Here is a 13,395-nt window from a genome sequence, read left to right on the forward strand (position 1 = left end):
TATTATGTCCCCTGTCCTGATGGCTAAAATGGGATCAACCCAAACCCTGGTCAGTAATTTTGATGTTTTCAGTCAATCTAACCTTCATGATTTCTGACTACTAGGTTTAGAGAAAAAGAGACCCAGGATTCAGACAGACAGGTCAAACAGGATTTGAATGTGGCAGAACAAGCAAGGTATGATTTCCTGAGACCTAAAGTGTAATGACTAATCTGAATATATCTTTACATCATATTAAACAACTTGTTTTTGTTGTGATGATCTGGTGCCCAGCATATGAAGACTCTTTTATTTTATCCTTGGCCTACTTAATTAGCTTTTTTCTGCTTTATCTTACTACTCCTTTTGCTTCTCTAAAATTCAACCCTTTCCCCATGTTATGTTTATAGCTTTATTTTAATTGTGTTAAAACAATCAGTACTTCATTGAAAAGGTGCGATTATCAAAGAGAAGTTGTAAAAGTGTTGTAGTTTCCACACCCTTCACTGCTACTGCATATGTTTATTGATAATATTTCAAAATAGTTTCATAGATATTCTTGAACATCAAGTGATTAACTTGTTAATCACTACATTTACTACATTAACAGTAGTAAATGTCTAACCTTATCTCAGCACTTTCAATTCATTCATGATCGTGTCATAAACTGATAGTCAGCAGCCACAATTTCCTATAAAGTATCATGCAAGCTGATAAAAGCTGACTAATAAAGGACTTGAGAGACTCTTTGAAAAAAAGATGCTTGCACACAGAGAGTGCTTCATGGAACAAAAGCTTAAGTGAAATGTATTAGCCTTCTCACCAATGGAAAGGAAACGTCATGCATGTGTAATAATCATGGAATAACGTTATAAGCACACACCTATCTGATTCTCTCAGTTAAAATTCTATCTTTTGTCCAACACTAGCATTGGGACATCAGAGGAAGATGAGGATGTGAATGTGACTGTATCCAGTTCTGTTGACTGCATCAGTGCATTGATTAGACAGCACTGCTTCCTCTGTCAATCCTTTTATATCAGCATTCATAAACCCAAGCAATGCTGGAGTATATTCACCACACCAAACACACAACATTCTCAACCTCAAAAACAGAAACCAAAACAGGTTATTATGGGTCTGGTTACGCTTCAGCAATATTGTATTTCAGTAAACATAATGCAGATTTTGTATTTTTGTTGCAGTGCTAGAAAATTATTGTTTTTGCACTGATGATAAAAAGTAATTAAACGTATTAAAGAGGTTGTTCTCCCAAAAATGAATTCTGTCATAATTTACTCACCCATCATTTTGTGTTCCAAAAGGGGAATTTTTACAGACTATCCAGGCCACTGTTTCCCATATAATGAAAGTGAATGCGGTCCAACATTTATTTTTGTTCCTCACAGAAGGCTATTGCATAGCAGATGAGTCGTATGGACATGGATGCCTTTATTTTGTATTATTATTATTATTTATTTATTTTGTCATTTTATAACTTGACAACCTCAGACTTCATTCACTTTCATTAAATGTAAAAGATAGGCCAGGATATTATTATGTTTGAAATTACATGAGGGTGAGTAAATTCTGCTTATCACTTCTAGACAAGAAATACATATATGATTGAGACTTGGGAAAAAAGCCAACAATACCACAGTTTTTGTCTGAACTGATACATTTACATATGGTCTAAATGTGTCACTCTGGTTCCCCAGTACCAATGAGGCTAGACCCTCCAGCCTCCATAGTTTCTGTGCAGCGCTGTCCATGGCTCAGAGCTCCTGTGCCCTGTCATCCACAATAGACACCAACCTCAGCAGACTGCCATCTCAAATCGGTGGCCCGCTGACCCCTCAGCAGCAGCACCACCACAGCCCAGTCTCTCAAGCCCCCAGCAGATCAATAATCCATTCCATCCAGGCCAAGAATCCTCAGCTCATGCAGCCTTATCTCCAGACCCTCCTCATCCTTCCCGCCAATGCCCTGACATGGAGCTGTGCTCTCTGCCTCCTAAACTGAGCCGCATGCAACTAATTGAAAGTTCTCTCAGGAACCTGGAGATGAACCCAGCCTCTGACTATATTAATCCATGACCCCTCACCGACATCTTCAGTAGGAACCATGTCCAAGCATTAGCCTCAGGAACATCAGGGAAGGTCCCTCAACATGAGCAGTATCTCCAGGAGATCGAAAGAGAGATTCGCCCCCATATTTATCCAGCAGTTCAGGAATACATTGGTCAGCAGTTTACATTAAACAGCATGCTGGCTCAACAGGCAAGAGACAGTCAGTCCGAACACAGGTGACAGATGGACTATCCCACTGCAAAGCCACAAACTGAATACTATTGCAAACAACATATTGGGAAATTAATTTTATTTTGTTCTTAAAGGAATATTCCGGGTTCAATATAATTCAAGCTCAATCGACTGTATTTGTGGCATAAAAAAGGCAAAAATCAAGTTTACAGCGAGGCACTTATTTTGTTCTTAAAGGAATATTCCGGGTTCAATATAATTCAAGCCTAATCGACTGCATTTGTGGCATAAAAAAGCAAAAATCAAGTTTACAGTGAGGCACTTATGATCGAAGTGCATGAGGCCCATTTTTGGAGGGTTGTAAGGCAGGAATTTGAAGCTTATCATTTTATAAAATTACTTGCATAAATGTTTCTGTTGAAACTTGGGTATTATTTGAGTCGTCATGGCAACAAAGTTATTAAATTGGATATCGTTTTACACAGTAAAGGTTAGTAAGAAATTTGATCACACTAAAATCATGTTAACACACATATTGTTTTTGTCTTGTGGCTATACTTTTAAAATCTGTGAGTATTTTAATGTTTACGGATTGGCCCTCTTTCACTTTTTTTTCGGAAAAGGCAGAACAAATAGAAATGAGACTGAGCTTAAGTTATATTGAACACAGTATATTTTGTTTAAACGGTCAGTGATCATTTTGTTGCTCATTTCCAATGTCTACTGCTCTGCTTTATTTTCATGATTGCCTGCGTCACTCTGAACAGATTAAGCTTGTGGACTAAGTGCATCGCAGGCGAACAATGTAATATTTTCAATGGGATATGGGGTTGTTGAATGCGTGTAAGTCAATATTTATGTTTAGGATTAATAGTGTGTTAATGATCTGTGCTGGCTTCAAGACATACAGCTCAAATGTTTTCAGGATATGAAAATCATGATCAATATCACACTTTTAGCGTCATAATATCTGCTGTTTTATGGGCTTCCTTTTTATACTGAACCTAACTATAGTGTCCTGTGTTGACAGTATTTGTTAAAGGAATAGTTCACCCATAAACTCACCCTCATGCCACCCCAGATGTGTGTGACTTTCTTTCATCTGCAGAACACAAATGAAGATTTTTAGAAGAATTTCTCAGCTCTTTTGGCCCATACAATGCAAGTGAATGGGTGCCAAAAGTTTGATGCTCCAAAAAAAATAAAAATCACATAAATCAGCACAAAATTTATCCATACAACTCCAGTGGTAAAATATGTGTATCCAGAAGGTATTTGATAGGTGTGGGTGAATAAACAGATCAATATTTAAGTCAACAATTTTGCTATAAATTCTCCTCCCTGCTCAGTCATTCTCCACTTTCAACTTTGACATTCTTTTTCTTGTGTTTTTAGTGATTCACTTTCTTCGTGCAGACACCCCTTCTGGGAAGGAAGTTGAATTCCAAGAAAAAATCTATTTAAATATTGATTGTTTCTCTCACACACCTATCATATCACTTAAGAAGACATGGATTTAACCACTAGAGTTGTATGGATTACTTTTATGCTGATTTATGTGTCTTCTGGAGCATCCACATTTTGGCACCCATTTACTTGCATTTTATGGACCTACAGAGCTAAAATATTCTTCTAAAAATCTTAATTTGTGTCCTGCTAAAGAAAGTAAGTCAAAAACATCTGAGATGGCATGTGGGTGAGTAAATAATGAGATAATTTTCATTTTTTGAGTAAACTAGCAAAAACATTCTCAGAACTGTAAAGTTGCCTTGGATATAGCCCATATACCGTATTGCTACTTCGGTGTCTGTGTACTAATCTACTGTACCACAGTGTATTCAGATTTTTGGTAGCTCACAGTGTACTGTTGTGCATGTAAACACGCTCAGTGACCGCATTTCTCAATTATTTTTTAACACATTAGGTATGTAATTGTCTTTCCTATTCTCCTCTCTAAATTTCTGTATGTAAATGTAATGTTAGCAAACATTAAAATAAAACAAGACACATTTATTGAATGTGATATGAAACAGATTTCTAAACAGATACATATATCTTATGTATATTCATAGCAAAGATGGAGGAATTAGAATGCATTAATAATATTCACTGCTATAGAACACATTCCCAATATCTGATTGTTGGTGGAAACAACAATACAAACTTTGGAACAAACACACTCAGCTAAAAAAAAAAAACAGCTGAGGTCATTAGTTTGGATTAAGCATGAAGAAACAGCCTTTGAAAAGTTAGTTTTAAATGTGTGCAGCATCTTCTAAACAATGGCTACATTTTCAACCAACAGCTCCCTTTTTCGCAGTTAAAATGTGAATTCCAAGAAAAAAAATCTACTTAAATATTGATTGTTTCTCTCACACAAAACCAACCAAAATGCATAGAATACAGAACCCAGAAATAAATTTTTAAGTTTAAGTGAACTGTTGTTCACAAAAAAACAAAACAATACATGCTTAAAATATTTGTATTCAAATGCTTTCCATTTTATATCATTGTGGTTTGTGTTTACCAAGATGGTAAATAACTTTTCACAAACACCCTCATGGCAAACATATGTGGCAGAAAATTTTTTTTAACGTTCAGAATTTTTAAATTCACACTACCGGTCAAAATTTAGGGTCACTTCCTCATTCTTTATTAGTATTGTTGTTTTTCACATTTAAGGATAATAGTAAAGACATAAAAATAAAATAAAAACTGTGTTATATTTTAGCATCTTCAAAGTAGTCACCCTTGCCTAGAATTTGCAGATATGAACTCTTGACATTTTCTCAACCAAATTCTTGAGGTGTCACGCTGGGATGATTTTTAAAAAGTATTGTTTAACAGAGTTCCCATCTATGCTGGTCACTTATTAGCTGCTTTTCTTTATTATTTAGTCCAAGTCATCAATTTCAAAAACTTTTTTTATTTTAGTTTTAAAATGAAATTAATTAATATGTTGGCACAATTATATTTTTGTCTACAAAACTAATTTCAAACATTTAAGCATACACCTTCAAATCAAAAGATTTTTAAGATCACGAGAAAACTTCAGTCAAGTGACCCCAAATTTTTAAACGTCAGTGTACATGATAAAATACCTGACAGAACCCTCACATTACCTGGACTTTGATAATTAGTTTCAACACACTTCAAGAACAATGAATACACCTTAACAGGCATATGACAATTAAAAAAACATTGATTTAAAAAAAAAAAAATAATAATTTTTATCTACTAGTTGGCTTGTTATTTTCACAAAGCTGAAAGAAAAATACTAACCTTCTCTGGAAAAACACACAAAAAGCAGTTTAGGTGATAGACTTTCAACTCTATAGTACAGTGTGTTTACTGAACAAGATCAAGATCAAAACCTCCAGATCACTGCCAGTTTAACAGTAGAAAACAGAGGGTTCTATAATATTAGTCTGTCTGCAATCACAGCGTATAAAACAACATAAATGCAGTGAATGAATGAATGAGGACTAAAGCTTTCAACATCTGCATAAACATTAGGCGAGGTAACATGTCTGTTTTTTTTGTGATAAAATAACATGTGTTCCTAAATCTATCAAGTTTTAGCCTTTGATTGGCATACTGAGAAGAATGCACTTGGACTGCTATTCATATAGAAGAATAGGTAAAACTTACAAAAAAAAACCTATACATACCAAAATGTTAATGTACCACATGGAGCAGACCCTACAACCCTTTTGAAGCAGACTGATTGTCCACAATCAAAACAGGTCTGAGCTCATCATGCCTGAATTGTACAAAGACACATTTCTAAATAAATGAACGTCTAAATGTCTGGTTAAAGATATAATAAAAACGTCAGTCCTCTTCATTACAAATTTCAAAGACCCTGACACCATGTGTACTGCTATCAAATCACTAAACATGTTCTACCAAATCTAATGGCTCTTCTATACTTCTATATAAATTCATACATTGCATAAATGTAACCTGTGGTGACAATCGCAGCCACCCACCACAAATAGGAATGGCTGCTCATTTCTGAATTTTATGAAACAGCTCTGTGATTAATAGTATATTAATGATGAGGTACTTTGTTTAAACAAAAATAACAAATACAAAAGACAAACATGATCAAAAAATGCTAAAAAGGGCACATGCAGACAATCTGGTGCTGCAGAAGTAAGGCACCAGGGGTCTAGAAAATAAATTTTTCATTTCTGTAGAAAGAAAACTGCTTTCAAGTGTTTCCTTTCATGGCAATCAACGTAGAGCTGAGTGTCAGAAAGACAGCTGAGTGGAAGGGGTGTGTTCATGCCTGAGGGTTGGTCATTTTCTGAAGCAAAGGTATCTGCAGAGAAACAAAACATTCAATGAAAACCAAATGACTGAATATAAAGAGGAATTCTTAGATGGACAAATAAATACAGGCTACTGGAACACAAATCTATTTAAATATATAAAGTGTTAATTGTGCTGGTAATATCTATTCAGTCTATGTGTAGGAGATCATTCCATGGGTCCAATACAATATTTCCCAATATTTAATGCCTTCTCTATTTTCTTAATTATGCCTCACTCACCTTGGACAGATCCACTCCCGTGAGAGCGTTTACAGAAACAGGTAGTTCAGCCAGCAGTCGATTAACTTCCCCAGTTATACGGCCACCATCTCCACTCAGGATCACAATCTCATTGGTGCGGGCCAAGGGTGCCGCCACCTTCCCAGCAATCTGTGAAGATGCAAATTCAGGCATTAAGTAGTAAACAAAATCACTTCAGATTTATTCTTAAAAAAAATTGAATAGACCTTTTTCATTGTAGACGACATATTTATTGTGACATGAATGAAAATGAGCTGGGAGAGACAGACACACAAGATATTCATTAGGGGTTGTCTTGCATTACTTAAAAGGGATAGTTTACCCAAATATGAAAATTTTGAGCGTTGTTTCCACACCCTCATGTTGTTTCAAGCCTGTATGACTTCCTTTCTTCCCGTGAGCACATGAGAAATTTAGGAGAATGTTGATGCTGATTTGTCCCCATACAATAAAAGTGAAATCATACACTAAAGGCCCCAGCACACTCACGACAAAGTGTTTCTTCGCTCAGAGTCAAAAAGTTCAGAAAAGCTGAGCAACAAAATACTGTCTGAAAACATTCAGATACGTTTAGAGGTACATTTAAATAAGAGGACGCTCAAGACTACATGTAAAACATCTTCTATACATTAAAATGGATCATCAATGACTTCATGCCTCATTCTATGCATAGAATTCACACAAGATCAGTAAAAGAAGCTGTATTAACTCTATGATTATAATTAATATAGCTGCACAAGATAATGTGTAATTTGTAATGTTTACCTTTTGCAATCAGGACGCAAATGCAAACTTGCTATACGCAACCATATTATATGTTGATTACACTATTATTATTATTTTAGGTTGAAACTGATACTACTGCAGAGATGGGTGTATAAAAGAGTGTTAATGGGTAGAATACAGACAAAAGAATGATGATAGGAATTTCTTACTTTTGGCATGACATGTTCTTGGAAAAAGTCTTCACGCAAACAATCTTAAAGATTTAGGTAAATTTGCACCAGCTCCCTAATAACTCTACACGCCAGTGTGTTCATTTTGACTGAACTTAACTGACTGATCAGGAATAAGTAGTGGCCTAAAATAGGTGGAGCTCCAGGTCACAATGGCCGATGAAGTGGACCAATGGCAGAAGGTCTTTAACAGCCTAAAGGCCTTTTCACACCAAAGGCGACCTGATTATAAGAGGCGAATGGCCCTTGAACTTCGAAACGATGCGAATGAATGCCATCAGGACATTCACGGTTACGATAATAAGCAAGCAATTTTCAATGCACCTTTCAGCTGGTATGATTCACAGCTCAAATTTAATTCATTGGAGCAATTCTTCGCTGGGGGAAGAAAAAGAATATAGACACACTCACCGTAAAAAAAAAAAAAGCTTTGCTTTGTCACCACACAAAGTTTTGTTCTAGGCTCGTTAGGAATCCATTGTTTACATAAAAAATTTTTTATCACAGTGAAGGTTCGTGTTTTGTGTGAAAATACCTTAAGAAGTTTTCCTGAAAGTTTTCCCTGGTGAGTTGTTACGAACCACCAAAACACATTTTTGGAAAGACTTTATTCTCAATGCTGTCATACTCGTTCGTGGTTCGATTACGTAGAAAGTGTGCAGGGGTCTTAACATTCTGCCTAACATCTCAATTTGTATTTCATGTAAAAAAGAAAATCATATAGGTTTGGAACAATATTACGGTGATTAAATAATGATAGAAAATTTGTCAACAGAATTTTTTATTTTTTTTTTTTTTGCGTCAGCTGAATTGTCTAGTTTTGATTTGCAATTTTTTTTTATATGGCAAAAATCACTAAGATCCATAACTACATTTGGATGGTCCTTTCACATAAACTACCACACAGGAACTGAGACTAATGTGGAGAAAGGGACAACAAAGCAAGCAAGAAAAATAAATAAGTAAACAATTTTCCAGACTACCACTCACCTTTGGTAGAGCCTCCAGGACAAGAGCAATCTTTGCAGCCTCCCCGTACTGCTGATAGGATTCAGCTTTGAGTCTCATCTTCTCTGCTTCAGCTTTACCAACAGCTTCAATGGAACCAGCCTCTGCTTCTCCAATGCGCTTGATCTTCTCTGCTTCAGCCTGTGCTATCAACACCTTTTTCATCCTGAAACAGACGAACATAAGAGAGAAAGATCAAGGAATAATGTAGATGGAGGGAGAGCAGTTTCTGGATCGTATTCTCTGAATATAGACATTTTCGTATCATTTCAGACTTATGTAATGTATGACACCCTGGTTAGTGTATGTGTCCATTCTATATTGAAGTTAGAGGGATTCACCCTTGTTCCCATCTGCAACAGCAGAGGGGGAGGAGAAGGACAACGTGTAGAAAAATTAATGGAAGAGATTGTGACCCTCAATGTGTCAGCTGTAAGAATGGAAGTCCTGCCTTTCTGTTAAAAAAAGCCAAGCGCATTTTAAATGTGTTTGCTCACTCTAGAATGCACATGCATATTATCTTGGAAGTTTAAAAAGTAGGCTTTTCTAACAGAATTTGACCTAAAGAACCAAAAGGAATGATTCCAGATTTTATGCTGATTTGAAACAGTTTCAGATTTAGGTCTTTACCCATTCAAGTAGATAAGAGATGTACTTGCATAGTGTACATATTGCATACATAGAATTAGTATGAGAGGTACCAACTGCCTCATTCTCTCCCTTTGCTCACTAATTCCGTCTCTTTCATGTCACTCACTTGTTTGCCTCTGCGAGCTGCTGCATCTTGTAGGCTTCAGCCTCAGCTGGTCTCTTCACTGTGGCGATCAGCTCTTTATCTGTCCTGACAATCTCCTTTTCCTCAATGGAGATCTGCTTTTTCCTCTGAACCACCTCAATCTCAATCTCCTCCAGTCGTATCTTCTGCTGCTCTTTGGCTGCCTGAAGCTCATAGGCCAACTGCGCCTCAGCTTTCTGAGAAAGAAAGAAATAATTCCATGCATGTTCATTAAATCACACCACATCTATGAATGATCAGTGTAACAACTGCAGTGTTTAAGGCATTTAAGAAAGATTAAAGTAACCCGAGGAGCAACTCAGCCCTACCTTAGTGTTCACTTCTTGACTGAAAGCAGCTTTCTGCATCTCCAGCTCTCGCTTTGAGTTGGCCATTTTTGTATCAGCTTGGAACTTCACATCCATCATCTCTTTCTTGCAGTCTGCTTCCTGTAGCATGGAATTAAATTACGTGAGAAAACAAAACAGAGAACACAAGCTTAAGGCTCTTTCACATCATTCGTATCAGAACTTCAACACATCACTCTTCACTCTGATGCTACTTGCCATGTAGTAAATAAGCAGGAAACAGTAAACTGTGAAAAAGGCTATTGGAGCTTAAAACAAAATCAAAATATAATCATCTGCTACACCAGTGTAGTTAAGCCATAGTTCATACAAAATAATGTAATTACACACCTTTAATGCAGATGTCGACTCTGACAATCTTGTTGAGCAATGTAATAACGTTGGATTGCATTTCTCTGTATGTTTAAATATATCCTCTAAAAGACTAAAATACTTGTTTGTGGGCAGGTAAGGTAGTCACATGAAACTATCACGTAGGCTATGTCATTGTTTATCTCTCAAGTCAGTGGAAAAGTGCAGTCATCTTACAAAAGGATCCACATTGCCCTGGTAGTGAACCAGAGGAGCACAGGTTTAGCATGAGAACCATCGCCATTTCAGCAGAAAAGGGCTATTTGTGAATTTAAATTAGTTCAAGAACTGAAGCACCATGATGTCAGGTTCCAGTACCATTTCTCGCTGGACAACAACCAGTATTGTCCTTCTTCAGGGACAATTTTGACCTTTTTTATTTGCTTTTATAAAAAGTTTTTCTTTTATTAAAATTACGCGGTATATACATGTCGACAATTACAAGTCACATGGAAGCATATAAAACAAACATCAGCTGACAACATACAAAGGAGAAGAGAGTATTATAAATAAACAAAACAAAAATTGAAATATAAATTTTTCCATTTTTTGAATAAAAAAGGCATTCAAGATCTCTTAATAATGTTAAACCATATTTAAACATTTCTTGTTGCTTTGAATTTTTAAAGATATAATAAGTGAGGCAAATTTATAGGAAGAAAACATCAAGAACGTCATTGCAAAGTCAGACATTGCATATGCTGTGTCAATTGTTGTATTTCGAAGTTCAGTGGCAAAAAGAGAAAAGTTGAAACTGACTGGCGAGCAACATGGTACGCTACAGTTCAAACCATTGGGGAATGTTGTCATGAGTCACTTTTCTCCAACTCTCACACAGAAACATCACACAGAAACAAACTACATTTGCTTCTGGTTCAACAACTCACCCTGATCCCAGCGTCTCTCTCTGCCTCGGCCACTCCGATGTCAGCATCTCTCTGAACAGCAGCAGTCTGAGATTTACCCAAAGAGCTCAGATATTCCACCTTATCATAGACATCCTGTAAGAGACAAATGCACAAACACAAGATTATCCTCATCAACATGTGTCATCACCTGACAACTGAACTGAGCTTCCGATTCCTATGAGAGCAAATCACACCTGCATCAGTTGCAAGCAATATTATGAACCTCCCTCCAGACTGATTGATGTTGGCATACCTTAATAGTAAAGCTGAGGATCTCAATACCCATCCTGCCCACATCAGGTGCCGCCACCTCTCTCACCAGTTTGGCAAACTGATCTCTATCCTGGTAGATCTGCTCCACCGTCAGAGTCCCTATGAACAGAAGTCTGAGGTAAGTGAACATGTGAAGACAAACTGTACAATGAATGGCCCAATATTTCATAATATCTCAGAGATGGAAACTTGGGTCTGAGACTCGTATTCAGTCACACTCAGGTCACAAAATTGACTTGAGACTTGCCGTGGAGATCTAAGAACAACACAATCCTCTATATTTACAAAGATAAATATTTTCTCTGAATATTAAAACATTGTTTTTTGTTTAGATATAAGAGAATCGTTTAGATATAAGGTAGCCTCTCAGCACTTGTTGTTGCTTTTTTCTGTGAAATTGTGGGTTCATTTGCTCACTTTTTCTAGATAAAGAATCAAGAATAAGTTAATTTTCTTGCAACAGGGTTTATAAAACTAATCTGCAGCATAGAGAAACGTTTGTTGAAGTGTTGGCTGGGTACTGGTCATGTACATTTTACATCTAACTGACAGTGCACACTGTATGAACTCCACTGGACTACAAAAAACTTCATTAGAGTAACTGGATAGAGACTCAAGTGACCAGCGTCACTCACCCAGAATAGAGCGTAGATGACCTTCCAGGGTTTGCAGAATGACACTTTTAATCTCTACCACGGTCTTGCCCAGGAATTGCTCACAAGCATAACCCAGCAACTCTTTGTCATTCATGACCTTCACCTGAAAGAACACATATACAGTCATGTTCCTACACAGACATCCACTAGATCACATCATTACACACAGAACTAATCAACTGTTGTATATCTTTTTATGTATTATACACATTTGTGGTTATAATGGTAACAATGTTTCAGAGACATATCCAATTTTCTCACTGTACACAGCACTTGATCGCTACTTGCACTTTGACACAATAGGCAACTTTCTTCCATGTTTAACAAAGCAAACAGCTGTTTTATGGAATCTCATTCTTATCTCTCACTCTCACTTAGGCTGTTGTTTATATCTATTCTGTATAAGGATAAAGCATATCACTCCGGAGGAATGTGGGGACAGACATTAAGCACACGCAAATATGCAGAATGTTTCATGTATAACTGAGCCTCTGATTGGAAATGTGATGTGTGATTGGTACAGGGATCCGCTCAAATCATTATTCATACCACTCTGAATGTGCATGCAAAAGATTCAATTAACATAAATAAAAGAAGCCGGTTAAATGAATTTGAGTGCTTTTCAAAACATAGATAAATGGCTGAAGGAGTCCCAAAGTGTAACATTCAAGCAGTGTGAGGTAGGATTGGGTGATATATTGAATATTCTGTATATATTACATTATATCCTAAATCATTTTGCTGGCGATTTAACAAACAAGTAATATCATGATCAGTGGCATTACTACAAGCAGTGCAGGATGTGCAGCTGCACTGGGGCCTGGGGTGAATGGGGGCCCAGCTACCCGAAAGGGAATGTTAAATGCTTTGCATTGAACATGTGCTTTGCTCCGGGGCCTGTGAGATCCAAGTTACGCCACTGATCATGTGTATTTAATGCACTTTTTTGTGGCCATTAAGTTTTCTATGACCATGTCATTAGACTGGTTTCATGATCATTACATGTCTTGCTAAATTTCAGTAATAACAATGGCATTTGTGTAAGGAAGTTCAATTCAATTCCTTGAATCTGTTTAAATGGTCAGGTGCAATAAACAATCTTCATTGCATTTAGTAAAAACATAATGTGGTGTTTATTGCAATATATTGTTATACTGGTGCATATAAATGTTTTGTAACAAACAGTCTGGAAAACATGTTTTCATTTTAAAACATTTCAGAGCAAATATTGAGGTATAATTGTTTAGTTATATCACCCAGCCCTAGTTTAAAGCAATGGC

The 13,395-nt window shown here is 36.5% G+C and overlaps 1 protein-coding gene across 4 annotated transcripts in view; it reads right to left on the bottom strand.

Moving 5' to 3' along the window:
• Positions 1-4,265: 4,265 nt before the first annotated feature.
• flot2a (flotillin 2a) overlaps positions 4,266-13,395 on the bottom strand; it is a 35,986-nt gene continuing 26,856 nt past the window's right edge. For all 4 annotated transcript variants that reach the window (XM_052115364.1, XM_052115346.1, XM_052115355.1 and 1 more), the window contains 8 exons: positions 12,095-12,218; positions 11,440-11,558; positions 11,166-11,279; positions 9,889-10,008; positions 9,542-9,756; positions 8,767-8,950; positions 6,800-6,949; positions 4,266-6,567 (listed from right to left, as the gene is read on the bottom strand). In XM_052115364.1, coding sequence (XP_051971324.1) covers positions 6,529-6,567; positions 6,800-6,949; positions 8,767-8,950; positions 9,542-9,756; positions 9,889-10,008; positions 11,166-11,279; positions 11,440-11,558; positions 12,095-12,218 — 1,065 coding nt within the window. In that variant the 3' untranslated portion in view covers positions 4,266-6,528. The remainder of the gene's footprint in view (positions 6,568-6,799; positions 6,950-8,766; positions 8,951-9,541; positions 9,757-9,888; positions 10,009-11,165; positions 11,280-11,439; positions 11,559-12,094; positions 12,219-13,395) is intronic.

The sequence above is a fragment of the Xyrauchen texanus genome, chromosome 4 (genome assembly GCF_025860055.1).
Source record: "Xyrauchen texanus isolate HMW12.3.18 chromosome 4, RBS_HiC_50CHRs, whole genome shotgun sequence".
Classification (NCBI taxonomy): Eukaryota; Metazoa; Chordata; class Actinopteri; order Cypriniformes; family Catostomidae; genus Xyrauchen; species Xyrauchen texanus.